General features: G+C 55.0%; 15 protein-coding genes across 15 annotated transcripts; 10 read left to right on the top strand and 5 right to left on the bottom strand.

The window, feature by feature from the left end:
- Positions 1-31: 31 nt before the first annotated feature.
- On the top strand, positions 32-1229 carry WHR41_05384 (uncharacterized protein). The gene is made up of 3 exons (XM_069373989.1): positions 32-459; positions 526-837; positions 895-1229. The coding sequence occupies exons 1-2, from the start codon at positions 207-209 to the stop codon at positions 576-578; spliced, it is 306 nt and encodes a 101-aa protein (XP_069229451.1). The 5' UTR covers positions 32-206; the 3' UTR covers positions 579-837; positions 895-1229.
- On the bottom strand, positions 604-1922 carry WHR41_05383 (uncharacterized protein). The gene is made up of 2 exons (XM_069373988.1): positions 1074-1922; positions 604-1017 (listed from the first exon to the last, which is right to left on the bottom strand). The coding sequence occupies exons 1-2, from the start codon at positions 1786-1788 to the stop codon at positions 905-907; spliced, it is 828 nt and encodes a 275-aa protein (XP_069229454.1). The 5' UTR covers positions 1789-1922; the 3' UTR covers positions 604-904.
- A 118-nt stretch (positions 1923-2040) lies between these two features.
- On the top strand, positions 2041-3390 carry WHR41_05382 (uncharacterized protein). The gene is made up of 3 exons (XM_069373987.1): positions 2041-2297; positions 2355-2648; positions 2725-3390. Exons 1-3 carry the CDS (start codon positions 2178-2180, stop codon positions 3079-3081), a joined length of 771 nt encoding a protein of 256 aa, XP_069229453.1. The 5' UTR covers positions 2041-2177; the 3' UTR covers positions 3082-3390.
- Positions 3391-3491: 101 nt separating this feature from the next.
- On the bottom strand, positions 3492-5327 carry WHR41_05381 (uncharacterized protein; the record flags this gene model as incomplete). Its single annotated transcript, XM_069373986.1, has 1 exon — positions 3492-5327. The coding sequence occupies one exon, from the start codon at positions 5325-5327 to the stop codon at positions 3492-3494; it is 1836 nt and encodes a 611-aa protein (XP_069229456.1).
- A 368-nt stretch (positions 5328-5695) lies between these two features.
- Positions 5696-6746, bottom strand: WHR41_05380 (uncharacterized protein; the record flags this gene model as incomplete). Its single annotated transcript, XM_069373985.1, has 2 exons — positions 5696-6187; positions 6245-6746. The coding sequence occupies 2 exons, from the start codon at positions 6744-6746 to the stop codon at positions 5895-5897; spliced, it is 795 nt and encodes a 264-aa protein (XP_069229455.1). The 3' UTR covers positions 5696-5894.
- An 818-nt stretch (positions 6747-7564) lies between these two features.
- Positions 7565-8619, top strand: WHR41_05379 (uncharacterized protein). The gene is made up of 2 exons (XM_069373984.1): positions 7565-7882; positions 7967-8619. Exons 1-2 carry the CDS (start codon positions 7645-7647, stop codon positions 8557-8559), a joined length of 831 nt encoding a protein of 276 aa, XP_069229352.1. The 5' UTR covers positions 7565-7644; the 3' UTR covers positions 8560-8619.
- Positions 8620-8748: 129 nt separating this feature from the next.
- Positions 8749-9695, top strand: WHR41_05378 (uncharacterized protein). The gene is made up of 2 exons (XM_069373983.1): positions 8749-9322; positions 9401-9695. The coding sequence occupies exons 1-2, from the start codon at positions 8826-8828 to the stop codon at positions 9462-9464; spliced, it is 561 nt and encodes a 186-aa protein (XP_069229353.1). The 5' UTR covers positions 8749-8825; the 3' UTR covers positions 9465-9695.
- On the bottom strand, positions 9420-11270 carry WHR41_05377 (uncharacterized protein). Its single transcript, XM_069373982.1, has 6 exons — positions 11109-11270; positions 10668-11049; positions 10526-10604; positions 10349-10477; positions 10198-10292; positions 9420-10148 (listed from the first exon to the last, which is right to left on the bottom strand). Exons 1-6 carry the CDS (start codon positions 11254-11256, stop codon positions 9617-9619), a joined length of 1365 nt encoding a protein of 454 aa, XP_069229348.1. The 5' UTR covers positions 11257-11270; the 3' UTR covers positions 9420-9616.
- Positions 11271-11542: 272 nt separating this feature from the next.
- On the top strand, positions 11543-12627 carry WHR41_05376 (uncharacterized protein). The gene is made up of 3 exons (XM_069373981.1): positions 11543-11901; positions 11965-12235; positions 12291-12627. Exons 1-3 carry the CDS (start codon positions 11695-11697, stop codon positions 12338-12340), a joined length of 528 nt encoding a protein of 175 aa, XP_069229349.1. The 5' UTR covers positions 11543-11694; the 3' UTR covers positions 12341-12627.
- A 513-nt stretch (positions 12628-13140) lies between these two features.
- WHR41_05375 (uncharacterized protein) lies at positions 13141-14772 on the top strand (the record flags this gene model as incomplete). Its single annotated transcript, XM_069373980.1, has 1 exon — positions 13141-14772. One exon carries the CDS (start codon positions 13141-13143, stop codon positions 14770-14772), a length of 1632 nt encoding a protein of 543 aa, XP_069229350.1.
- Positions 14773-15533: 761 nt separating this feature from the next.
- On the top strand, positions 15534-19002 carry WHR41_05374 (uncharacterized protein). The gene is made up of 2 exons (XM_069373979.1): positions 15534-17728; positions 17778-19002. Exons 1-2 carry the CDS (start codon positions 15821-15823, stop codon positions 18828-18830), a joined length of 2961 nt encoding a protein of 986 aa, XP_069229351.1. The 5' UTR covers positions 15534-15820; the 3' UTR covers positions 18831-19002.
- A 307-nt stretch (positions 19003-19309) lies between these two features.
- Positions 19310-19837, top strand: WHR41_05373 (uncharacterized protein; the record flags this gene model as incomplete). The annotated part of the gene is made up of 2 exons (XM_069373978.1): positions 19310-19655; positions 19779-19837. The coding sequence occupies 2 exons, from the start codon at positions 19310-19312 to the stop codon at positions 19835-19837; spliced, it is 405 nt and encodes a 134-aa protein (XP_069229344.1).
- A 1497-nt stretch (positions 19838-21334) lies between these two features.
- Positions 21335-23017, bottom strand: WHR41_05372 (uncharacterized protein). Its single transcript, XM_069373977.1, has 2 exons — positions 22788-23017; positions 21335-22730 (listed from the first exon to the last, which is right to left on the bottom strand). The coding sequence occupies exons 1-2, from the start codon at positions 22927-22929 to the stop codon at positions 21442-21444; spliced, it is 1431 nt and encodes a 476-aa protein (XP_069229345.1). The 5' UTR covers positions 22930-23017; the 3' UTR covers positions 21335-21441.
- A 119-nt stretch (positions 23018-23136) lies between these two features.
- Positions 23137-23838, top strand: WHR41_05371 (uncharacterized protein). The gene is made up of 3 exons (XM_069373976.1): positions 23137-23353; positions 23426-23495; positions 23615-23838. Exons 1-3 carry the CDS (start codon positions 23240-23242, stop codon positions 23656-23658), a joined length of 228 nt encoding a protein of 75 aa, XP_069229346.1. The 5' UTR covers positions 23137-23239; the 3' UTR covers positions 23659-23838.
- Positions 23839-24955: 1117 nt separating this feature from the next.
- Positions 24956-26494, top strand: WHR41_05370 (uncharacterized protein; the record flags this gene model as incomplete). Its single annotated transcript, XM_069373975.1, has 1 exon — positions 24956-26494. One exon carries the CDS (start codon positions 24956-24958, stop codon positions 26492-26494), a length of 1539 nt encoding a protein of 512 aa, XP_069229347.1.
- Between the last annotated feature and the right edge of the window lie 80 nt (positions 26495-26574).

Here is a 26574-nt window from a genome sequence, read left to right as displayed (position 1 = left end):
TTCTGATCGCGAGCTCAGGCGCATAAGGCGCGACAGACGAACAGCCCTGCCAGGACTCCCGCGACAACTCCACCACCGCATTCAAATCACCGATAAAATTACTGAGCGGCGACCGTCATCGAGCACACAAAAGCTGCAAAGCACTCGAACTGCGTCCCGACCTTATCTCCCTGCCTCCCGACCACCGACACTTCCAACCAACAACCATGTCCAACCGCCAAGGAGGCGGGCGCAACAAGGTGCTCCTGCCGCCGATCAACTTCATCTTCAAGCTCTTGCAGCAGCACACAATGGTACAGATCTGGCTGTACGAGCAGGTGGGCATGCGCATCGAGGGCAAGATCCGTGGCTTCGACGAGTTCATGAATCTGGTCGTCGATGATGCTGTGGAAGTCAAGCAGGCCACAAAACAGGAGCCCAATCCGCAGGATGCGCCGGACGGGGGGAGGAGACATGTGGGTATGTACATTGTGGAGACGTGACCTGACGTATGATACTGGGTGTTTGACTGACTTGGCGCGACAGGCCAGATTCTGCTGAAGGGAGACAACGTGGCGCTTATTCAAGCGCTGGAGTAGAGGATTCGTGAGAATGGGATTCAAATTGGCTTGAGCGTCCACCGAGGCACGTTTCAATACTGCATGACATAAAGGACGCCGTATGAGGCATCAAAAGGGACGGCCGTCACGAAGATGAAGAGGCCGTCACGTGGATTTCACGTGGGCACGTAAGATGGCCAGGAAATGGAGACGCACAATAACCGCAGCAAGACGCCTTTGAGCTAAGATCACAGAGCGTCGGCGTTCAGGCGCACTCGAGCTTCAAAGCTCGGAAATTGTAAGTAGCCCTTCGCGCGCAGCTATTTTACCAATAGTTCATAGCGCTCATGAGAAGACTTCATATTTCAAGTCAGCAATTTGCCATGGCCGGCTGCGACGGCGTCCACTCTCCAATCCCAATCGGCGGTAGGCAGCTCGTGCTCTTGACCGAGTATCTGCTCAGCTAGGCATAGACCGACTAGATCAAGTTAGCTTTGGTCGCAGCTTTCGTTCGCATTCCTGAACGAAGCTTACCGAGATATGGCTTAGGCCGCTTGCCATTCTGGCAAAAGCGTGTGAAAAAAGCGTCATAGAAACCAGCGCCGTGACCGAGTCGATTCATCTGCGCATCGAATGCGACGGCAGGGACCACTACTAGATCCAAATTACCATCTTTTCTCCCAGATTCGGGGTCGAAATCGTTCGCAAGCGTCAATCCTTTCCCGCCCATAGCATTCTCTCTCTCGTCAACTCCCTCAAGACCCAGGCTAGGAATTCCCCATGCATCCCTCTCCAAACCCTCGTACTCCTCCACGGATCGCAAGCGCAGCAGGTCCATCACCTTCCGCTTCTTCCCGCTTGTCGTCGAGGAGCCTGCGGGCGTGTACAGGAAAGGCACGAAGACTTTCTTGCCCTCGCTCAGCGCGTCCATTACCAGTACGTCTGTCTGAGCTTCGGCTGCAGGCATCGAGAGGTAGATGCTAAGCGAGCGAGCGCGCTTATAGGCGTCGAGGTTGAGGATGACATTTTGGGCTTGTTGCGACTGGGTGGCGATCTCGGACGGGTCTAGGGACGAGAGGCGGGCTTTGATGTCTTTGCGGAGGGCTTTCTTTGCAGCTTGGGCTTCGGCAGACATGGCGCGCAATTGGCTAGAGGACACAAGGATCTTGTCGTGGCCTGTAGGTGGGATGTGATTAGAGAATAATGATGGGAAAGAGATTCGTGAGATATGCTGGGCGCGCGAAGACATTGGGGCAGTTCAGCAAATGTTCAAGGCGCCATTCCGCTTAGTTCTCCCGAGCTCTTGGATGTCGTAGGAACGTAGCGCAAAGTAGGCAAATCTTGATCCATGCAGGCAATGCAGTCCCCACCATGGACATGAGTCGGACGGACGGCGCACAAGCGTGTGGAGAGAGAATGGGCGAGGCGGCGGGTAGGGCTTAGCGTGGCTATGTTTGGCGACGACGAGCGGCTTGCGACGACGCCAGCCAGTCCAAGCCCCAAGCAATCCCGCCGCGCCATCTGCGCCGCCTCCCATGCCCAACGCCTCGCCTCGCTCCCTCCACATCACCGCAGACCACGACCCTCCCGCACACGCCGTACCACGATCTCACGTCCTCAGCGACACTCACGACCATCATGAAGTATTCCATCGCCGGCTTGGCTGGCCTGGCCGCCTTCGCGACCGCCCAAGGGACCTGGCCAAGCGACCTCGTGGGGACGTGGAGCACCAAGTCCAACAAGACTCTCACGGGCCCTGTATGATCAATGCGCCGCGCCATACTAATGCCTACACCCTGCTGACGAGCCTCGCAGGGCTTCTTCGACCCTCTGAACGACGAACTCATCGAGCCCTCCCGCACCGGCATCTCCTACTCCTTCACTGACGACGGCTACTATGAGTCCGCCTACTACCGCGCCATTGCCAACCCGACTAGCCCCGACTGCCCCGGCGGCATCATGCAGTGGCAGCACGGAAAATTTGTGAAAAACGCTGATGGCTCCCTGACACTCGAGCCCTTCAAAGTCGACGGCAGGCAGCTGCTCAGTAAGCCTTGCGACGGCAAGAACGCCATATACACGCGCTACAACCAGACCGAGACCTTTCAGGTAAGATTCGAGGATACCGGAGCCTATACTGTGCCTCTACGGTCAGCGGGACATGTAGGCTGACCCTCTCACGCAGAAATACGAGGTTCTCACCGACCCCTACCACAACATCCCGCGTCTCAACCTTTATCAATTCGACGGCTCGCCCGTGAACCCGATGTATCTTGCCTTTAGCCCACCCCAGATGCTGCCCACCAGCACTCTCAACCCGATGCAGGCGACCGCCTCCGCCTCCGCGACCGGCAAGAGCAATTCAAAGCGCGGTCTTGACCCAGAGGTCCCGCTGGGCTGGAAGGTCGAGCTCGAGAAGGGGAGCACGCAACAAGTCGTCCAGCACATCAATGCCGACAGGCTATGGTGGCTTGGACTGGGCATGACTGGCTTTGGTGGACTGCTGTACATGGGCCCAAGAAGGCTCGGGATCCGCCTGTGAGAGGACTAATTTTTGAGACTACATGGGTAATTGTGGAGTTGTAAAACAAGTACAGATGGGCATTTCTGTGCGAGCGTTCGAGGGCGTTTCAAGGACGAAGCTCTGGTTATATCAAATCTACCTTACGCTTTTATGGGTTTTTTGAGGGTTTAAGCGCACTACAGATGTTTAGGTACGAGACCACTTATTACTCAAAGCTGATATGTTCAGATATATCCCATCAGTGTGTCAAGTTGGAACTCTCCTTCGCAAAACTCGTTTACAGATCCAGAAAAAAAAATTGCCTTCGGGCAACTCGTCATCAATTCCGCAGCTATTCAAAGTTACCGAAACTAACAAGTCCGGCTGAGCTCTTCAACAAAATATCCTCCAGCTTCACGTCCTCACCAACGAGCTTTTGCACCGGTTATTCACTGCCTGCCACGCATGTGCGGCGGCAAAATCTTGCCCTGCCGCTTCTTCTCGCCTGCCTTGGTCGCGCTGTCGCGCAGCTCACGAACAGCCTTCATGTCCGCTCCATTGTAATCAGCAACCCGGATTGCCGCCGGACGTCTGGGGCGGACAACGCCAACTGGGGTCATTGGTAGATTGTCGGGAGCTGCTGGGAGTGAGCTCGCGGCCTGTTGGCCGCCATTGACAACCTTGGCCTTCTCTTTCGACTTGACCTGAGACACGACAACTCTTTTCTCGCCAGATGAGGCCTTTGCGCTCTCGCCGCCACCGCCCTGCTGCAGCTCGACAAGCTCTCCATACAGCCCCTCGTCGAACCCCACACACTCCAGGTACTCCCACCACAGCCGCAGCCCTTTCTCCAAATCCAGATCGCTCTTTCCCCACATCTCCATCAACGCGCCCTCGCTCAGCAGACTCACCTTCAGCCGGGAGTCCTTTTCCCAGTCACAAAAATCCTTCAGCCAAACATCCACCGCCTTGTCCATGCCGTCACACTCCTCAGCCAGCGGCGTCGTCGCCGCAGAACCTCTCGGGATGGGGCCTGCGTACGTCGGTTTCGGCCAGAAGTGCTCGCGCAGCTGTTCGGTCACCCACTCCGGGCGCTGCGGGTCGGCGAGCTGCGCCGCCCAGTACTCCCTCACATGCAACGGGACGCGCTCGTACACCTCCGAGTGCGAGAGGACATCGCTGTAGCGGGGCTGGCTGTATTGGCCTAGGTACTGGTATCCTTGCCCTTCACCGAGGGAGATGAAGAGCGGCACGTCGGAGTAGTCGTCTGCGTCGAGCGGCTCGCCGGATGTGGGCGGCGTGTCGTTGAAGAAGGCGGTCAATTTGGCGCCGTGCGCGCCTGGCTGCCTCGGAGCATAGGGCTCGAAGTGCGATTCGAGAAGCCAGTAGGTCCTCTTGCCGGAGCGCAAGAGAGGCGTCAGTGAGGTGAGATAGAGGCCGGGAGAGTACTGCGCCCCGCCCAGCTGCAAGTGTAAGAACTCCCATGTGAAGGTTGTTGGGTTGGTGAGAGGTTTGATGGAGAGAGGTCTGAGCGAGGTGAGGGCATGCGGCAGCCATTCGGCGACGATAGCCCGATTGTGATCGATTGAGGCCTCGTTGTTGTCGAAATGATCAGGCTCAGTGATCTCTGTCTTGCCTTTGACAGGCGCTGAAGTCGATTCCAGAGTCTCAGGCTTGGATGCAGCGTCGATGGCAATAACAGAGACGTCGTTTCCACCCTCCGCATGTGCCAGATGCTGTCCATCAGTCAACTCCAGCATCTTCGCAGGCTCCGCACCAAAACACGCAACGCTCTCTCTCAGACGCCGAGCATACAGCTCCTGCGCCTCCGCATCAGCCAAAGCCCTAGCCTTCAGGAAGCTCATCATGTGGTGTCTCTCTTGGAACAACACGGCATTCTGCGCCTTGAGCTCTTTCAAGTCCGCATCGAACGCTTCAAGCCCGCAACCAACGGTCTGAAAGTCGTTGCGGAGCACAGCTTGCATGTCGGCAACATCTTTTGCGTTCTTGTCGGCTTGCTGCTGGACGGCGGCGACAGTACGGTCGTGCGCGAGGTTGGCGGCTGCGAGACTGTTGGCTAAGTCGGTGAGGGACGTCGCATCGGTCTCGACCTGGGTAGTGTAGTTGTTGTTCGATTGGCTCGGTTGGAAGCTGGGGAGGGACGGGTTCAAGTAGGAGGTTCGCGGAACTGAGGATTTAGGGCTGGGGAATGATGGTAGGGTGTTAGTGCTCGGAGCGTTCGTTGGGGCCGGCGTGGCCGTGAGTAAGGGTTTGTTAGGCGGCATCTTCTTTCCGCCGTAGTAGTAACCAAATAGGAGGTACTGAGTCCGCAGCACGAAGATTGTGGTATAACAAAACACGAAGATAGGTCGTTGTGGAAGGTGGTGATGTTGTTGTTCGGGACAGAGAGGAGCTCAAGAGAACAAATATTATAAACGCTCGCTTGAACAAGTATCATGTGAATATCAAACAACTACCACAATGACGCTGGTATTGTGACAAACGTGGCGGCGAGTAGCGCCGGCTCAGCATGTGAATGTGTTGCAGGATCATGTGAACATTAACAACACATGCGACGTTAACAGCCGAACACAATAGATATATCACCGTTATGATTATGATGGCTTTTGAAATACCGCTGCCAACCGAACCGCTCAATCTTAGTACAAGCGAAGGCAAACATGGATCTGATATAGGACTAGCATCGCACACTAGTATCTAGAGCTGTGTATGGACGTTTATGTACAAAAAGCAGCTTGAGCAAGATCGTGATAAACCAAGCCTAGATCCGCTTTGACGAGCACTTCATCGTCACAAGGCCAGTTGGACCGATACTAGTCAGCAATGTTCCCTCAGGTCCTCTTCTTGAAGAAGCGGCTTGTGTCTCCCATGGGAAAGCTGAAACCCAAGGCTTCCTGGCACATCAGATTGGCGACGGTATAGTATCCTAACATGCCGGAGGCGAAAGCAAAAGCTCCTGCCGCCGTATTCACAGCTTTGGCCGTTTCCATCAACCCGTCGGCGGTGAGGAAGTAAGCCGCCGAGACCAGAGTGAAGGCAAGTTGTACAGTGAAGAAGATCCCGAAATAGACAAGGTTGAGTGGCGCTGATCCGATTAGGAAGAAGAGGTTGAATACAGACCACACTGTGAAGATGATTAGCAACAGCCAATGGGAAGAATCACGGAAACAGCGTTTCTTACTTAGTACGAAGAATCCAAGCGCATTATTGTACTCGACCGAATCAGTCCCGCCGTAAGATTCCGCTACGCCAAACAATGGCGTTACGATAACTCCAAATCCAAAGTAGAAAAGACCGAAGGCGCTAAGCACCGTGTAGGCGTAGGTGTTACCCAGAACGATTTCCCATTGAGCCGAAACCACCATGCCGATACCTGCAACGCCGAAGAAATTGCCGATGAAAGCATTCGTTACGGACATACCTCGCCAGCCCATCAGAGCGAAAGACAAGGTCGTCAACGTCGTCGCGAAAGCGCCAATGGCGAGCGCTGTGGGCGATCCGAGCTGTGCCTTGATGGTGATGGGCACGGGTATGTATTGGACATTGGAAGTGCTGGTAGTCGATCCTTGGGGCGAGATGCTAGCGCGCGCTGCATGGCCCCCTGCGAGCTTTTCGTAAAAGTCGTGCTCTGTCGGGATGTTGCGCAGGCCCTCGAGCTGCTGGACGCGGTTGGGGTCGGACATCGTAGTAGGGTTCTGCAGGCACTGATGGAATGCCGACAATCACTTGTAGCGAAGGACGAGGGTATGGAGCGATTGGAGGTAATGGATCCACGCTGAATTATGGCATTTTGTTGGCAAATACAGGAAGCCACGGCACGTTGGGCATGATGGGTGCAGCAGCCTTATATCGACTGGCAAAGAGCGTTTGAGCTACCGCCAACGGACGATGTCGTGCCTGTCGATATTCCGTCCCATCACGCTGGCTGGACAGATGGGTTGACGGCTAGTGGACGTGGTCCAGGGCTGCTTCGAGGCTGGTGGGCGATCGCAGCATTGGCAATCCTCGCGCTGAAGCACGCCATCTGCATCTGCCTCGCGGAGAGAAGCTGTATGCCGCGGGTAGCGCGTGTGGCCATTGGCCGGATGTCGCATCATTCCTGATACCGTGCGGGTGAAAGAAGAGTACGAGGCAGTATTGCTACCGCTATTCTCCATCCCAGTGTGATGGCGTCAAAGGTGTTCGGCCCAATGCAGCTTCACAGTCGATGGCGTGAGAGGCAGCCCCTTCTGCTGCACTCCCTGCCGCGGTCCGGACTGCATTCCATCCCGGCGTCCATCAAACCTCCTTCGACGTCGACTCATTGAAACAACCTCTTGAGGACGGTTCCGCGGGCACGCATTCGCCTTGGCTACTTATCCTGTAAGAAGACTTCCTTACACAGCTGGTAAGATGTTGACTGGATGAAGCGTCGTTGTCGCCTCGAACCTCGGCTCCGCGCCCGCTGAGCTCCCCGCAGCTCCTGCGTGGCCTCGGGGCAACAACGTAAGATGAGCTGCTGTTATTGTTGAGCTCAGGTGGTGTTCAGATATTGCATTGCGACTTTCTCATCTTGTTACAAACCGTTGGGCCACCATCAATATGTCCAAACCCAACTTCCAGCTGCCAGAGCCTTCGGGCAAGTACTGCGTGCTGTCGTATCCCGCGCCCGGAGTCTTGCTCGTGCGGCTCAACAGGCCTAAAGACCTGAACTGCATCAATCAGGAGGGGCACACTGAACTCGACCAGATCTGGTCGTGGCTGGACGCTGAACCTACGCTCAATGCCGGAATCATCACAGGCACCGGGCGGGCGTTCTGCGCTGGAGCTGATCTCAAAGGTATGGAGACGTGCGCGTTCACTATTGCACAAACAAAAAGCAGGTATGCAGACCACATTCTGACACTGGCTGACCATTTCACAGAATGGAATTCAATGAACTCTGAGAATCGCAGCCGCCCAATGCCGCCATCTGGCTTCGGAGCCCTATCTCGACGAAATGGCCGCAAGCCGATCATAGCGGCAGTCAACGGTTTGGCCTATGGCGGTGGCACTGAGATCATCGTCAATTGCGACATGGTCGTGGCCGCGAAGAAAGCCACCTTTGCTCTGCCCGAAGTTAAGCGCGGCGTCGTCGCCGTCGCAGGCGCTCTGCCCAGGATAGTCCGCACGATCGGTCGCCCCCGGGCAATGGAGATGGCGCTTACTGGCCGCACGGTTCCTGCGCAGGAGGCTTTCGAATGGGGTCTAATCAATAAGGTCGTCGGTGATGGGGACGGCGAGGTTGTGGCGGCGGCGGTGGAGTATGCGAAGATGATCGCGGAGAACAGCCCAGATGCTGTCATTGTGAGCAGGGAGGGCATCAAGATGGGCTGGGAAGGGGTCGGTGCTGAGGAGGGTAGCAGGCTATTGATTGAGAACTGGTATCCCAGGCTGGTTGCTGGTGACAATATCAAGGAGGGTTTGCGGGCGTTTGTAGAGAAGAGGAAGCCGCAGTGGAAAGCGGCGAAGTTGTAGCTTCAGCAGTTCTCCCTTCAATATTTGATTGGCGTGCAAAAAATTCTGGATTTCCCTCAAGCCTTTAGTTTCATGCCTAATGTGGAGAAGTCAAATGCAATGTTTCGGCTCAAGGATGGATTTTTGCAAGACCGCCTCTGCTTTCAAGCGGGGTGAAACTGGTTGGCTTCAGCACAACAAGACGTCACATCATCTATTGGTTGCTTTCAGCCCCGAGAACTTGACTTTTGTGTCGTGCTCATTTCCTTTAAATAAGAAGCCACTCAATGATAAGAGGACCTTGCAAGCTTTCTACGGCAACGACTCTCACCCCGCGTAGGGTACACCATCGCCAGCACATTACACACGCCCCCGCAAAAAGAACCCTCATCAAAATGTCCGCCTATAACATCGCCAACCTTCCACGGATGTCGCGCGAGAAACTCGCCGAGCTCGTCCGCGCAAAACATCCTGGCCTCACTGTCATCGACGTGCGCGACAGCGACTACATCGGCGGTCACATTCTCAACGGCATCAATGTCCCCGTCGCCTCACACGACTACCGCATGCCTGAGCTCGTCCGCACCCTCAAGGACAAGGATACGGTCGTTTTCCACTGTGCACTTAGCCAGCAGAGGGGCCCGAGCTCAGCTTTGAGATATCTGAGGGAGAAGGAGAGGTTGGAGGGTGGGAAGGCAGAGGGCAGCGGGGATGGCCAGGGGGTCGTGGAAGGTGGGCAGACGGTTTATGTGCTCGAGGGAGGGTTTGTGAAGTGGCAGGAAGTGTAAGTTCTTGTCCCTTTTTCTTTTTGCCTGGTTTTCCTTCATTGGAAACAGGTGGCGATGCTGACAGTTTATGATAGATATGGTGAAGACAAAGAGCTCACGGAAGGGTACGCAAAGGATATTTGGGAGTTTGGCTACTAGACAAATTCCACTTCTGCTGAAGCCTTGGCCTGGAGCTCGGCCTTGCAAATGAAATCTTCAGTCAAATGTACCAAATACAGACCACAATACACGCGTCATTACGTGCTGCAACTTTTCCTTCCTCCTCTCGAAAGACCACCATACGTGCCTCCTCACCTCGTGTCCATTAACCGCTCCAGCAGTGCATCAAGAGCGCGCTCGCCCTCACGATCAAGCATCGACCAATGACCGCATAAAGGAAGAGTCGTAACGCTGCCTTGGCCGACCGACGTATGCTGCACCTCCCGATCGAATTTGACACCAAGCTGGCGATCACCGTTCGTTCCATTCGGCATAAACAGCTCGACCCCATCCAGAGCTATCCTCCTGTCCAATGCGATATCTCCGAGCCCGAAAATGGTATGCATAGGACAGCTGAACTGTCCCTTCCGCATCTCTGGGTCAGATTTCCACAGAGGCTCGTGGTGCCCGGCGTATATGGGTTTCCACTCGCCGAGCGCAAGTCCTTCGCTGTAGATCCTGACGCGTTCATCCCAATCGCCTTGGGGATGCTTCGTTGCGCGGAGGCGCACAGACTGCCCGTAAGAACAGCCTTCTGGGGTTCGCGATGTGCATTCTGATAAGCCGGGACCGTAAGAGGCCGCGAGGTTTTTGTCCAGGCTTGGCGACGATGTGACAGAAGGGCTAGTACACGTTCAGTAATGGGTTCCATTGCATGAATTGGGTAACTGACTTTCGCAGAGCGTTTTCGTTGCACACTCTGACCAGTGCGGCGGCGAGCCAGGGAAACAATTTGGCAAGGGGCAGGCGCAGGTTCAGCATGAATATCTGCAAGGATAGATTGTCAGGCAAGCCGTAGTCCTGGTCTCCAGACGGGAACTCACGTAGTTGGACTTGAGTAGCTGCGAAAATATCGGCTGCAATTGTGAGAGGGCGTCTTTGAATCGGCCGGCGCGCCATGCGATTCGGCCACTCAGCAGCAACGACGCTGTCCGCTCTTGAGCTGCCAAACGCTGCGCATGGGTTAGTCCTGAACTAATAGAAGGCGGTGTGCATCATACATATGTCGAATTCAAAACGACAACTTCATCGAACAGGCCAGATGTTTCGCCGGCAAGACGATAGGCGATGACTCCACCCCTGTAATCGCAAGACTTCACGTCAGCAAAAACAGTAGAGAGCAAGAATTAAAGAGCCGCTTACCAATCGTGTGAGACGAGGATACATCTTTTCTCTGCACCTTGAGCCGAAACCCCACTGATGTAACGATGCTTCAGTTTCACGATCATCTCAGCCACAGCGTTCAGCATCTCATCCGGACCATAACGCGAAAGGCTGTCGCTGCCACCGCACCCGGGCAGATCCAAAGCAACCAATTGCGCGGTGGGAGAATAGCTGGACCGAAGCTGATGCTCCCAAAGGTGACAAGTGTCGGGAAATCCATGCAGAAAGATCACAAGCGTGTCACACGATTTTGACGCGAGATAAGCAGCGATGTAATGGAGCTGCAGCCCGTTCTCTAGCTTGACGAAGTTGTGAGACAGGCCATCATGGGCGGCTTCCAGCGACCAAAGGTCGTGACATGCTACCACAGTCAGGACTACGACAGATTAGGCGCTCGGCGAGGTTTTGCAAGATATCTACCTTGCTGGAATTCCTGCTTCTCCTTCGCGGATGGTTGATACCAAGTCTCTCTCCGTGTAAGACCGTATGCCACCGAAGCTACGAGCGCAAGACCACCGTATGCCTTGGCGATGGTCTTGACGAGCAAGACCGTCAGGAAATGAGGCATGGCGTGGCGTCTGCAACAGCAAGTTATTGACGCTTAGGATACCTGGTGCAATCAGCTCACACTGTTCGCCTCAGGTAATTATCTACAGACAAGGTTTGCGGGATGGCGGCTCCTTCCCCGGCTGTGCGGTAGGCGCCGTGCCGCACATGAAGCCAATAACTGCGCGAGCGCGAGCCCTGGCACTGGCACCCTGGGAACGACGTCACAGAAATTTGAGGGCGCGCGCGGTGGCAGCCAAACTGCGCGCGTGCCGTGCTTAATCTCAACCTGTGCCGCGGCTCAGACCGCTCGCTACTACACATCTGCATTGATCGGCAATTGCATGCCCTCGACCACTCCTCGCACTCTCCCGACATGCTTCTAGGACGATTCTTTGTTTGAGCGAAGCCAATCAGAAGCCACCAGTGTCCAATCGACACACCCTCCTCCACTTCCGCCATGCCTCCAGCGAAGAAGACCGTCGCAGAGGACTCGCGGTCTGACGCATCTACCGTGCGAGAACGACAGATAGCCGCGGCGGCGCATGCCCGGAAAAGCAAACAGAATGCCGCAGCAGCGGCAGCACAAGCTAAAGAGAATGGGAGCGCATTGAAAGAGTTGGCAGCCATTAGCGCTGAAACCGCGGACTCGGCGCAAGCACCTGGCGTGAGTCAAAAGATGCTTTCAGTCGTGGCCGCATGAGGTGCAAGGGCTGATGAAAAGGCACAGGTCTCGTGGAATACTGCACCGCTGTCGCTACTCAACACATACCGAGTCTCTCACCACCTCTCCACACCCGCAGCTTTCACGTCACCTCTGCGGCAAGCGCTGCTAACAAACCCGGGCATTGGGCGGCAATCACCGACGATGGCTCGACGCAAAGAGAAGAGGCGAGTGTCGAAGGAGCAGCTGGCGACCAACGTTCGCAAGCACTTCAATGGCGCTGCAGTGAACGAGATCGACGTGGTAGTGCAGTTGGTGTACAAAAGCAGGAACAAAGGTGAGCCAGACGTGGTCATACGTGCAAATCCGATTCATTGCTGACATCTTCCCAGATAAAGCCTTCCGCATGCGATCAGCGCCCAACGTCACCAAGAAGACATGAGGTTGCTGCGTCACGGGTACTTCTGCTGCCTTGCATAATCTGGATACGACACGAGACAACGAAGATCTGCTGCATACCTTACGATAAAGTACAGCATTTTGGACATACAGCAAAAAATCGACAAAGACGTTGGGCACCAGGCGTTGGAATCTGGCGAGCCCACTCACCAGGGCAGGAAATTTGGCGTTAGTGGTTACGGCGTTTGGGCATTTTTGACAGACGACATTTCCGGACATTCTAGATACCCTTTGAATGTGGATTTTTTCTCTCTCTTGTCTTAATGAAGAGCAACTCGGACTCTCCCGGTGATCAAGTTTGTGGTGTGAGTTGTGTTTCATGTTACGAGAGAGGTAAGCAGTAGGTGGCCGTTCGTCCGTGTCTTTGAGGATTCCAGGTTCTCTTGCGCTTGGAATGGGGCTTCGCTAAACGATAGCGACAAAGTCAATCCCCTGAGACACATCGACAAGACAAGTAATGTTGTAGAACCTGGTCATAAGCTTCCTAACAGATGCAGAGTCGGACTATGATTTCCAGCTATAAGGAATAGTGTCACCGTCGGCAGAGCGCAATCTAGGTAACGTGAAAGTGCTCATTGGCTCTGGAAGCTTCCGCGGCGGTCGGCAAAGCGCAACCCCGACGAATCCCGCGGTAGAGCCAAAATGTTCGAAGCCGACTTTCGAAAGGGAGCGCCGCAATCGGATTGACTGCATTTCCCATCTCGCAGCCCGTTCAGCATCCCAGCGCTACTCGTCCTTCCATTTCTCATTTCCTAATACACTCACACACAAACGGCCGCGACGATGAGCCTGGCCTCTCCCGCGCTGCTCCCGCGAGCAGCGCAGCCGCTGCGCATCCTCGCCGCCAGCCGCACGACCAACCCGCAGAGGCACCACGATCGCACCGCAGAGCACCGTCATTTCACAACTCAGGCTCGCCCTCAGCCTTCACAATGCCACCATTCCCTGTGCAGGAGTCGGTCGAACCCTGAGCAGCCGCAACGGCGGGCATTCCACACTTCTCCTCGGTCTCTAGCAATGAAAGACCCTTACGCTACGCTGGGCGTCGGGAAGAACGCTTCGGCGGGCGAGATCAAGAAGGCATACTATGGTCTTGCGAAGAAGTACCACCCGGATACAAACAGCGACCCCAAGGCGAAGGAGAAGTTCGGCGAGGCGCAGAGTGCGTACGAGCTGCTGTCGGACTCTTCGAAGAAAGCGCAATACGACCAATATGGCTCCGCGGCCTTTGATCAGAGTGGTAACTCGGGCGGTGGAGGACCTGGTGGTTTTGGTGGCGGAAATCCGTTCGGAGGTGGGAGTCCGTTCGGCGGAGGATTTGGAGGCGCGAGAGGAGGTGGCTTTGGGGCGGATTTCAATTTCGAGGACCTCTTCAATGCGTTTGGCGGAGGTGGTGCACGGAGGGGAAGGCCCGGAGGCAACCCGTTCCAGGAGGAGGTCATGGTTGGCGAGAACATTGAGGTGCAGACGAACATTTCGTTCATGGATGCCGCGAAAGGCGTGCAGAAAGATATCACGATCACGCCTTTGACGCAATGCAAAACATGCACGGGCAGCGGATTGAAGAAGGGACAAACCAAGACGAAGTGTAAGGTTTGCGATGGCACGGGCGCCAGGGTACACATGATGCAGGGCGGCTTCCAGATGGCCAGCACGTGCAGTGCTTGTGGCGGACAGGGCGTGGCCACGCCCAGAGGTGCTGAGTGCGGCACATGTCACGGCGAGGGAGCGACAAGAGACCGACGTACAGTCACAGTCGACATTCCAGGCGGTGTGGAAGACGGTATGCGCCTCCGCGTGATGGGCGAGGGAGACTTCCCACCTACGGGACAGGCGTCCAACCCCGGCGCGAGCACACAGAAGGGCGATCTCTACGTCTTCATCCGCGTTGCACCAGACAGCAAATTCTCCCGCAACGGCTCGGATGTCCTCTACACCGCCTCGATCCCGCTCACCACCGCCGTTCTTGGAGGCGAGATCCCGATCCCCACGCTCGATGGTGAAGTCAAAGTCAAGGTCGCCACAGGCACAGGCACAGGCGACAAGATTACCCTCTCCGGAATGGGCATGAAGAAGCTAGGCAACAGACGAGGCAACAACGGCGACTTGCGCGTCGAGTTCAAGGTGCAGATGCCCAAGTATCTCAGTGTCAACCAGCGGACAATCATCGAAATGCTAGCGGATGAGATGGGCGACAAGAGCGCAAAGCGCGTCATGAACCTCGGCCAGTACAACAAGGAAACCACATCAGACGAGGACTCTGCCAGTAAGACCAACCACCAGGACGAAGGCTTCTTGAAAAATCTCTGGCACAACGTTTCTGGCCAGCACAAGGACCAGGAAAAGAGCAAGAACGACCAATCTTCGAAGAAGGACGATGAGAAGTCATCTGGCTCTGGCTCCGGCTCCAACTGAGGCATCCATTTTTCAAGAGGGGAATCGGACATCAAGAGGTAGGAAAAGGATGATGAATTGTGTACGATGAAGCAAGGAAGGAGAAATGTCATGTATTAGTTGCCTACGAGCGCGCGATTTGCATTCACACTGGCGTTTCCACCAACGGAGGAACAACTCGGCCAGGAAAAACAGAGGGGCGGCTCAATCTTGTGTACATACGTAGACCGGCAGCCGTGTGCGGCACTCCTGTATAGTAGAACAGTTAGCGCTGACAGCTGTTAATCTCGACTCAGTCGATTTCGTCCATTGGTCTGGCGTCTTCGCCTCGATCCACGCGCGAAGAGCAACTTTGGGTGGTGTCCAGGCGCCAACGCTACTGTGACAGAGCAGCGATGATGCCGGTAGTGCGTCGGAGCGGAGCGCGGGATATATGTCGTGGGCGGGGCTGAACCAGGCCCGTGGAGGAGAGTGACAACGTAGACGCCGGCGCTTAGGAAGGTTGGGCTGATGTTTGGGTGTCGCCTACCGATTGGCCGCGCCTCGGTGGGCATGAACGTCCTCACCAGAAGTCAATGGGCAAGGAAGCGCCAGCCGCAGCGCGACGTGGTGCTGGCGATATGGGCGTGGTCGCGTGCAGCTACTGTGGGATCGTACAGTATAGAGCAAAGTACGTTGTGGTTTCTTGAAGTGGCGGCAGGTCGGGTGGCCCCACTCCCACGTCGTCACAGCGAGCCGCATCGTCACCAAACCCTCGCCTGCACCCACGCCCAGCTGTCCGCCGATCCTGTATCGTTTCCCGTCTGCCAGTGCACCGCCCATCGCCTCTCTGCCCGTCGCTGCAAGGCTGCCACGGAAGAACAGATACACATTGCTTCCGCCTCGCGAACCCACGTCCACGCTCAACTCTTTCGCCGGCCTCCCCACCTTTCCCCCGTTCCCAGCGTCCTGTCCGACTGCCTGATATGGCTTGGCAATAAGCAGGCCGCGGTTAAACAGTACCACACCATCGCTGCAGTGAATACTGCTACTCAGCAATACATTTCTCGCCGAGCCCGCGTCCACATCCATGCTACCTGTCCGCCCAACGCTGTCACGGCAGCTGTCAGCCGCCGACATGCAGATTCCGATGATATCGAGTCCGCTCAAGCAAACAAACGAGATCGACTGGATTGGCCCCCTGAAGCACCACATCCGCACCTCCTACGGTGATGACCCGGAAAGATACACGGAAGAATGTGCGCAGCTCAATCGCCTGCGGCAGGATATGCGAGGAGCCGGCAAGGACAGCGCGGCCGGGAGGGACCTGTTGTACCGATACTACGGACAGCTGGAGCTGCTGGACCTAAGGTTTCCGGTTGACGAAAACCACATCAAGATCAGCTTCACGTGGTTTGACGCCTTCACACACAAGCCTACGAGCCAGTATAGTCTCGCGTACGAGAAGGCAAGCATCATCTTCAACATTTCGGCCGTACTATCATGTCACGCTGCGAATCAGAACCGGCATGAGGATGTCGGCCTAAAGACCGCGTACCACTCCTTCCAAGCCTCGGCGGGGATGTTCACATACATCAATGAGAACTTCCTGCACGCTCCCAGCACGGACCTGAGCCGCGAGACTGTCCAGACTCTCATTCGGATCATGCTAGCGCAGGGCCAGGAAGTGTTCATCGAGAAGCAAATCGCCGACGGGAAGAAGCCGGGTCTACTCGCTAAGCTGGCTTCGCAGGCCGCTTATGTCTACGCGCAGGCCGTGGAGGGAACGCAGGATAATGTCTCGCGAGCCGTGTTTGAGCGGGTCTGGCTTCTCACCGTTCAGATTAAGCAGCATCACATGGCAAGCCTGGCACAGTACTATCAGGCTGTCGCGGATTACGAAGCAAACAATTACGGTCAAGCAATTTGCAGATTGCAGGCTGGACTCAACGCCAGTAAAGAGGCACAGAAGCTTGCCAACAGTTTCCCAAGCAGTGTTCCATCAAGTAGCAATCTGAGCTCGGAGACTGGGACCGTGTTGGTTGAAGTTGTCAAGAAACACATGGCGACTATACAGGAACGAATCGCTGAGTACAACAGAGACAACGACATGATCTACCACCAGCCGGTGCCTGTGGAAGCCAATCTCCCCAGCATACCTAAACTCCCCGCAGCGAAAGCGATCCCTGTCAGTGAGCTCTATCAAGGCCAGGATATTCAGAAGATCATCGGTCCGGATATTTTCCAGCGCATCGTCCCGATGAGCGTCACGGAAAGCGCGAGTCTGTATGATGAGGAGAAGGCGAAGCTAGTGCGAGCAGAGACCGAGCGCGTTGAGGGCGCAGACGACGAGCTGGCTGCCTCGCTGGACTATCTGAAACTCCCTGGAAGCCTCAACATTCTGAAGGGAGGCACCGATCAAGAGAGTATGGGCGTAGACGAGGAGTTCCGGAGCTGGTGCTCGGAGCTGGCCGGACATAGCTCGTTCGACCCTACTTTCGAGAGGTTGCGAGAGGACAAGCAAGGCATACTGTCGACGCTGGAAAATTCGTTGAAGCAACTTGACATGGAGGAATCAGTTTGCGAAAAGATGCGAAGCAAGTACGGTGGCGAGTGGACGCAGCAGCCGTCTAGCCGACTGACGACAACCCTCCGCACAGATGCCCGATCGTACAGATCTGCTGTCGAAGAAGCGTCAACTAGCGATGCTCAGCTCTACAACACATTCAGACAATTTGATTCCGATTTCGATGAGATGAGATCCGCTGGGGAGACTGATGAGGCTGATGTCTTGTACCAACGAGCTATGATCAAAGCGGGCGCCGGGAAGAAAGATATGTCGAGTCCGGCAACGGAAGGCAATCTCCTGGATGACGACTTTGTTGATGATTCGCAGCAGACGGTTTCTGATCAGATCGAGCGAGTGGAGGAACTTCTTCGAAAATTGCAGCTTGTCAAAAGGGAGAGGCAGCAGGTGTTGAAAGATCTCAAGGACAAGGTACTTTCTCCAACGGCAATACTTTTAGGTAACCACTGACCACGAACAGATTCACTCCGACGACATTAGCCAAGTCCTCATCCTCAATAAAAAGGCGACAACCAGCCAAGAAACACAGCTGTTCAAGTCTGAACTTGAGAAATTCCGGCCCCATCAGACGCGCATTCTGCAGGCCATGCACAAGCAGTCCGCGGTGATGAAGGAATTGACCCGCACATACGGCGACCTTCTGCAAGATAAGCGCGTGCGAGGCGAACAGAACAAGTACGAAGCATTCTCGCGCCAACGAAATACCGTCCTCGGTCGCTACCGTAAGATCTATCAAGCTTACATCGACCTTAATGCTGGCCTGGAGCGAGCTCGGCAATTCTACACGGAGATGAAAGAGACGGCGGAAAGCCTGGAGAAGAACGTCCAGTCCTTTGTCGAGAACCGACGCAGCGAAGGCAGCCAGCTGCTTAATACCATCGAAGCCGCGAAAGGAAGCGGCGCAGATCGAGAGCAGGCCCGTCTCAAAGAGCTGATGGAACGCATGAGCGTGAACCCTTCACCAAACCCGTCGTCAAACTCCCCAAGTCACGCCGCGCCTGCCCACCGACCACCACCTATTCAATCGCAAGGTGTGCAAGCAATGTATAACCCTGTCGCCAGCCCACCCGCGACACCGCAGTACCAGAATGGGCTCCGATCTCCCAATAACTTCACAGGCTATCAACCTCCAGGCTCAGCTTCCCTCGCTGGAACTTTCCGCCAGTCTACCCACACGCCCCAAAACCCTAACTACAACCCATCGACCTACGGTCCCGTCTCTCCGCCCGCCCACCAGCAATATTTCTCGCCACCACCCAACCAACAGCCCTACGGCTCGCAACCCATTACGACACAGCACGGCCAGGGCCAGCAGTATGGTGCGGGCGTTCCACCAGGCTGGCAACCCCCTCCTCCACCACCTGGGCCGCCGCCAACTCAGGACTACAGCGCCATGCAGGCCGCGAACTATCCCAGTGGCCCTGGCGGCTATGCGAACGATCCGCGACGAGGACAGCAGCAACAAAGTGGCGCTGCAGCGGATCCTTGGGCGGGGTTGAGTGGATGGAAATAAGGAAGCTTGAGGCAATATTGCAAGGGTTGAGAAACAAAGCATCCTGTCGGAAAAGGCGAAGCGGCTTGACGGTTGTGGAAAGTAGATTGATGAAGTGTATCAAGTGCCTGGTGTAGCCTACGTACGTATGTAAGACGCAGTTGCGCGACAGGCGTCGCCAGTCCTATCTTCACGCCTGACCAGTCCTGTGAACTGCTTGTGCCACAGTGAAAATGATCGAATGTTACACGCTTACGTCAGCTAGCTTGGTATTGCACGGGCATGGATTGCGTGCATGAATCGATCAGCTGAGGCTGAGCATCTCACCTCCCCTGCTGACAAACCGGGATGAAACGTTCGCACTCTTGCTCGGCACATACCTGTCTCCCTGCATTGCAGAGAGTGTTATATAAGCTCGCAAACCCATTAAATGCTTCGAACACAAAATTAAAACGCCATACCAATCTCAAGCCCATTCGTAACCTTCAAAGCCCAGAAAAATGACAGACTCTCCTGCGCATTTGAAACAAATTCGCCCTCTGGCCTTCATCCTCAATGTCCGCATGACTATCCTTGCCATTGATCTATCAGCTTTTCTCGCCGCCATCAAACCACCCTACGACGCTGTTATCCGCGAGTCTGAATGCGTCTTCTTCAACCTCGGCGTCGTCGAGCCTTTCGATCCACTGACGGGCGGCAAGCCTGCAGATGATGGGAAAGGAGAGGTCGTTGTGTCCTTCAGCGAGGGCTGGAATTGCTCGCTGGAGTGGTTCTCGAACGTGCAGTTGAAGAAGGAGTATTACGACGAGTACAGAAGCATTACTGTGCCGATGTACAGGAAGCCCCGTGAGTCCTCATTTCGTGCTCTCGACCTTGCATCTTCGTCTCCTTTGAGGCTGGCTGCTCGCATTCCACATTGTGGCTTATGGTGATTCTGAGCTGAACTAATTTGTGGTTGGGTGGGTCTAGCTGCGTTCGAGATCGTCAGGCCTGACGAAGAGTTCTGTCATTACAAGGTTGGTATGTGATCAATCTGGGGGGGCCGGATTATATCATGGTGAGGTGCTTCTTAACGATGTGGATCATGACACTTGATTCGAAGCATTGCTATGCTCGTGACACTCGAAAGTAGGACATGCAACCCAAGCACACCGGAATTGTCCGAATGTGCTTCGTTCTATGAAACACTATCTTGCACTTAGTCAATAGGGTATCGAAAGCAAAACAGAATTAGCTTTATAATCGTCTCGATGAAACGATCCTTCGCCATATCTCGACTCTATCCCTTCCTGCCTCCACTTATCTCTGTCATATTCCCATCCCATCCTCAAATGCCGAACTTCTCTCGCGCCCTCTTCCTAATTAACTCTATCTCCACAGACCAATACTAGCACCAAGCTACATAAGCCACACTCAGCAAAATCATCATCAAGCAAACCCTCTCCATGAATTTGCGCTTCTTGGCTTCGGCCTGAGCGCCCGCCAGGGCAGTCGCTACTCTTCGCTCTGCCAGCGCGAGCTGTGACGCGGAGGCCTGATACTGCAGTGCACCAATACGCGAGCGCAGGATGAGGCGGTGGAGACGGGCCTCTACGGACGAGGAGATTGAGGGCGTAGGAGCGTGGGCTACGCAGTCTGACACTGATGAGACGTTGGCGCGATTGAGAGCTGACAAGTTGCTTTCTGTAAGCCGGAAGAGGGGAATGAGGGTAGATTGTGGGAGAGGTGTTTCGGAAATCCAAGAAGGGCTCTGGGACCACTTGATCTGATGATCTGGTGTTATTGCCGGTTCTTCGGATAGAGGGCACTCCTGAACGGTGGCGAAAGAAGCTGATGTCTTGCTGGTAGGGGCATTAAAGGCCGGCTCAATTACGGACAGAGGTGACGGAGAGGTAAACGGCAATTGCGTGCGTACTTTGCGGTCATCTAGTATAGAGGGCAGAAACCTCTCGAGGATAGACTCGCCTTGCGGGTTGGCTTGAGGCCTAGACGGAGTTGGCTCTGTCGACATCGGACTACTCGGCATGGAGCCACCAGTGCCTTCGACATTGAGTCGTCTGCGCGTTGCTGGAGAACCGATAATGAGAGAGGTAAGTGGCGTTTCAGTACAGTTGTCCCGGTCGCGATGTAGACGGTCTCTCTTTGGGCATCTCCAAGTCGAAGTGCTGTTTGTACTCGAGCTGCGGGCTTGGGTTGCCATAACATGTTGTTTCGGAGAACTCGGTGGATGTTGTGCTTGGCTGGAACATGTTGTCGACAAGTTGTCGTGTGAGTCTTATATGGTATCACGGAGGCAGACAGGCGCGTTGTCTTAGACACACTGCTGCGTAGTGAATGAGGTGGGCAGTGAATTTCCCTTGTTGCAAAATTGGGGCGTCGAGATCGTGGCGTCGACTTTGTTTCGAAGTGAGTAGATTTTCAAGTCGAGATAACATAACGAGACTCGCATGCCACCATAGAGTCGCAACTCTGAGCTCGGTAAATGCAGATTGAGCCGGACAAGCGAGAGCGGGAGGAAAAAGAAATGAAGGCATTCATATGCATGGAAAAAACCATCGCATTTTATGATTTCCATCTATCCTCAAAAGCATAGTCACAGTGATCATACATACTACAAGGAGATGACTCGACATCAAAGCGTCTTCTGGGTCTTCAGATCCGCCTTGGGCTGACTGGGCTTGCTGTACAGCCACAAGGCCACAAAAGACAACCACCCAACGATTGTCACCCAGATACCACTGATCCAGGGGTAGGCGCCGGTGATGACGTAGCTGCGAGGGTACTCGTCATGCGCAAAGTGGCGTACAGTGACAGTGCGCTTCTCCTCGATGTTGGTAAGGAATGGGCGGCGGTATTCAACGAAGAAGTTGAAGATGCCATGCTGATCGGGGAGCTTGAAGGTCTGTGTGTAGACCGTGGAGTTTGATGTGGTGCTTGATGGGATGAGATTGAGGCGGTGGAAGGGGGACAGCATGCTGAACTCGAGTTGCACATTGTCACCGGCAGCCGGGGTGAAAGGCTTCCAGTGATCGCCGGCCCATTCGGAGAGTTCGATGGCGTAGTAGACATCGTTCTTGATGCGGTAGATGCCGGGGTTGACTTCAATGCCGGCGAGGGCGACATCGGAGGTACCGTTGGCGGCGTTCTTCTGAGCGCCTTCATTGAGGAAGTGCGTCACCGGACCAGCCTTCAGCACGCCCGCTTCCTTGAAAGTCCAGGCAGAGAGCTTTTGGGCGAAAGCGCGGTTGCTGGTCTTGGAGGCTGGCTTGTCAGAGCTAGCAAGCTTGACCGAAGCGTCGAACCAGGCGTCCTCGAGAGCTTCGCTGCTGCCAAGTACAGAGAAGCGGGCGCTGTTCACGGCCTGAAACGCGCTCACAAGACTGATCTGATTGCCCGTGGCAAAAGGGTCCTCGGCGCCTTCGGCGTCATCTTTAGGGTTGTAAGTGTATGCGTTTTTTGAAGCGCGCAGGACGGGCGCGAGTAGCGGGCTGGCATTTCCAAGTAGTTGTCCAACCGCCCGAGGCAAAGCCACCAAACCCTCGACGCCAAAATAGTTCTTGACGTCCTTGCGCACAAAATTCGGTGACGGCAGAAGAAGCACGTCATGATTTTCGCTCGCGCTGTTGGTGTCATAGTTGAAGTGATCTACCACCAAGCTTGTCCTGTCTTGCGGAAGCATGATGTCCAACTGGGAGAGCAGGCTGCTGATTGCGCTGGGGACGGCGCTCTCGCCCGACAAGGCAAGGAGGACATTCGATCCGGCATTGACAAAGTCGACGATCAGATTGGGAGTCAGCGCCGGCCCAAGGCCCTTGGATTTCGTGGGAAGGAGGAGGAGGTGTGAGTAGGCGGGTTCGCCATGTTGGAAGAGGGCGAGCGACGAGTCTTTGGCGGCGCGGAAGGTGAGCTGGAAGCCTCTCGCTATGAATCTGGATCAGTCCGTCGTCCAGAGGTTGTCCGAATGGCTAGAACCCTTACATTGAAGATCGCCCCAGAAAGTGGAATACTTCCCTCTGTCGGCCTCGTCGTCGACGACAACGAGCAAGTTGCTGCCCTCAGCCGACAGCGCTGAGACAAAGCCAATGAGGCCGAGGAGAAAGCCCAGGAAGATCGATCGCATGGCGGTTGGTAAGATGTAGTGCGACGACCTCTCGTGAAGCAGTCGTCGGAGAGAGGCTCAATGCTGCCCGCTACGTAAGTTGGAGCTACGTGGAGGCTGCCTCCAGTGCTCGCTGGCCGCCGGCTAACCTGCCGTTGCTCTACGCAGCCATTGGAACGCCATTCAGCCCTGCGATGCGGGAGCAGCTCGCGGCTTGAACGGCGCTACCAACACCACATCGCCGGCCTGCGCGCCAACACACATCGCGACCTCGCCACCTCTCATCTCCTCTTCGCATCGACACGCAGCGATACCGCACATTCGAGTCAACATGGCGCCCGTCACTTTCTGGGCCGCGCCGCGCCAGTACATCACCTGGGCCGCACGTAACAAGCCTGCCATCCTCTGGAGTCTGGCCATCGGCAGCTGCGGTCCTCTGATTGTGGTATGAGAAATCCTGGAAAGCAACAGAGCTATGCGAACATGGTGGATGTGTTACTGAGGATGTCGTCCACAGGCTGTCGTCCCTGCCCTCCGCGAACGCTTCGGCGACCCCAACAGGCAGCAGATTCCTCTCACATACCCGGGTAAGCATGCCTCCACATCGGAAGACCGAATCACAAAACGGCGGCAAGGTTATTGCTTTCTGAAGCGAGGAGTCAACGGACTGGTAAGAGAACAGTGGACACTGGCTGATGCGCGACAGTCCCCAAGGGCCCTCGCCAGATACCCCAAGGCTACGACGATTAAGAGCAGGACAGCGAGGAGAAGAATAGGGCGCGAGACGAGAGAGCATTCAAGACGGCAAGGATGTGGATGTTTGCGGCACAGGAGAAGCGCAAATGTCCGATGGCCACCGAAGCCATGTTATGTAAAACACACGCCAAAGCCATACGAATGCCAAGACATCAGTCGCCTTGAACAAACATACCATGTACCGTGGCCCACAGAAACCAACGAGCGGTCTACAGGTCCTCATGCTGAAAGAAGCAGTTCAGAGAGCTCTTGTAGCTCAACATTACAAGGGCCACGGGAACCCTAGCATACCGCGCGTAAATTCACTGACCAGAACGAGGCGCTTTGCGCACCTCAATACTAAGAACGATCAGATCCTGATAATTGAGTCTGTCTGCCTGGTTCTTACCAGCCTGCCAAACACCGGATCCTACATGTCAGTATTGGCTTTTCTGAACACCAAGCGGTTGTGGCTTGAGTTACGTGTCCCTCTCTGACAACCTCAGGTCAATGACGCTCGCTGCCGACTACATCCCGCCTTCAAGTGGCGTAAAGGACGAACGCTCAAACGCAAAACATATTTTTTGGCTTTCATACATCACCCGCTGGAATTTTTGAGCTCGGTTCTTACGGAGGTGCCCATAATCTCCCAGGGCATCATGATGGTGGGCCTCACTGTCACCAAGCATGCATGGTGATTGCCTGACTGGAACCGGGCGTGAACAAATCCCCTTAAGGCCATCACATAAAACAGTAATGTGTGCGATTAGTGACTGCGAAATCGCTTGCCTTGTTAGCAAACGTAGTTGTTATGGGTGGCCGACCATTCCCGCAACCCAAATGTGTATCAGAGCGGACGTTGGTGTGAACTAGGGGCGCCGCCAGGCGTTAACATTTGTTCTAAAGGATATTAAAAGATATTGGAGACGACGGAATGCTGATAGTATGCCAGAGATGCTTGCGGCACTAATCCGGTAATCCGACAATCTGCTCGGCTCATCGAAAGAGATTATGGTCTTGAAAGTACACTACCAAAATGGTAACATAAGGTTTGGTCCATTTCGCGGGGCGCAAGAACAAGTAAGGTACGCGGTAGCCGGTGTCTGTCCGCACTCAAACCTTGAGCCATGCCAGCTTTCTTACCCCATCAGACTGACAGGCCGCGCAGGCATCCCACGTCATCAGAAGGTGAAGGATCCCGGGGCCAGCTCCGAGGACTCCCGCACTACGCCATGGCGGGAAGTGTGTGCATCACCGCGACATAATAATCGCAACCACATGCCTGTGCACGCCGCGTGCTATTTTCTCAGAAATGCATGTGGCGCGACTTTCACCTCGCGAGCACGAGGTCCACGCCGTACTCGAGTCTTTATCGCCCACCCAGCGGAGCCCTAGGACAGACGAACAGACAGCTGCCTCTGCAGACAAGAGCCTGCTCGTCATCGCTAATCTTGTCAGATTGCGATGGAATGCCCAGCAAGTAACCATATCCCTCGTCGATAACTCGCACCGATACATCCTTGCCGAAGCCACCGAGGACCTCGTCGCCAAGGATGCCCCGCCCAACAAGTCCCGTATCCCACGAGGGGATGCATTGTGCGAAAACTCATTAGGTGAAAGAACACCTTGTCCTGGGCTGGCGGTGAAGGACTGTAGCCGAGATCATCGGTTTGAGAAAGATGTGGCTGTCGCAAGAGAGGGCGGGGTACACTTCTATGCTGCCGTGCCCGTGGTTACAAATGCTGGCTATCAAATTGGCATGCTAGCCGTTATAGATCCAGTGCCACGAGAGCAGCCGGCAGATGGAGAGGTGGAAGAGTTGAAAGAATATGCAGCGTGCGCAGCGGGACATCTGGAGTTACTCAAGACCAAGGCCGACTGCGAACGGAAATCTAAGCTTCTGCGCACCATCTCTGCGAGCATCGAGCACCAGTACCCCTCGCTACGAAGGCAGAAGCCCAGTGAAGATCACCAAAATGCCGAGGACGTATTGAATGGTAGCTTGCAGGACAGTGAAAATAGTCTGGACGCCGTCGACAAATCTCCGCCAACAGCGCGGTCACACGCGACGCAACAAGCTCTCACGAAAGCTTTCAGTGACACCGCCAAAGCGCTGCGATATCCATTGCTCGCTGACAACGTAGCTATGTTTGGGCCCGTCGGTATTGACAGACTTGCCGACAGCGAAATCGACCGTGTCGATATCAGTAATTTCGATGACCTGAATCCCGACGGAGAAGCTCCAAGTGCTTTGCTCACCAGCGTATCACGCGAGAAAATCAACCTTCCAAACAAGCTCCAACGTTGCCCGCCCATTGCTGTGTTGAGCCGCCTGGCGTCCAAGCACCCAGGTGGTGCGGCTTTCCGTTTGCTAGCTGGTACCTCAAGAGAGGAATCAGCCGCTTCAGCAATACGAGAATCACCTGCTGCATCGCATGCGGCTTTAAGGCATGAAACGTCCTGCGATGCTATCGATGAAGAGCTTCTCAACTATCTTCACCTGCCAGGCTTGGATCCTAACGAACACGATGCGCGTAGTAGAGACATTGTCTTTTTGCCGGTCTACCACCCTCAAACTGGCAGCATCTTGGCTGCAAGTTTCCTCTGGAATGCCAATACGGAGAGGTCGCTTCTCAACATCGATCTCGCTGATTTACATGCCATCAGCAGCTCTCTGAGCCAAGATGTCGCTCGAATATTGTCACAAAAGAAGGAATCGGATTTTCTTTCCAATTTCTCACATGAATTAAGAAGCCCCATTCACGGCGTGATGGGGGCCGCGCAGTTCATGCAGGACACTAGGCTGAGCTCCTACCAAAGTGGACTGGTGGACATAGATCTTGAATCTTGATTTTCTCAATCAGATAATCAATCAGGTAATCAATCAATCAGGTCCCTGATTGAGCTCGGACCTGAATAATCAGATTCAGT

This window comes from Cladosporium halotolerans (assembly GCF_011745625.1).
Source record: "Cladosporium halotolerans strain TM138-S3 chromosome Unknown Sca15, whole genome shotgun sequence".
NCBI classification, from domain to species: domain Eukaryota; kingdom Fungi; phylum Ascomycota; class Dothideomycetes; order Cladosporiales; family Cladosporiaceae; genus Cladosporium; species Cladosporium halotolerans.
Note: the sequence above shows the minus strand (reverse complement) of the source record. Positions and strands in the feature narration are given on the sequence as shown.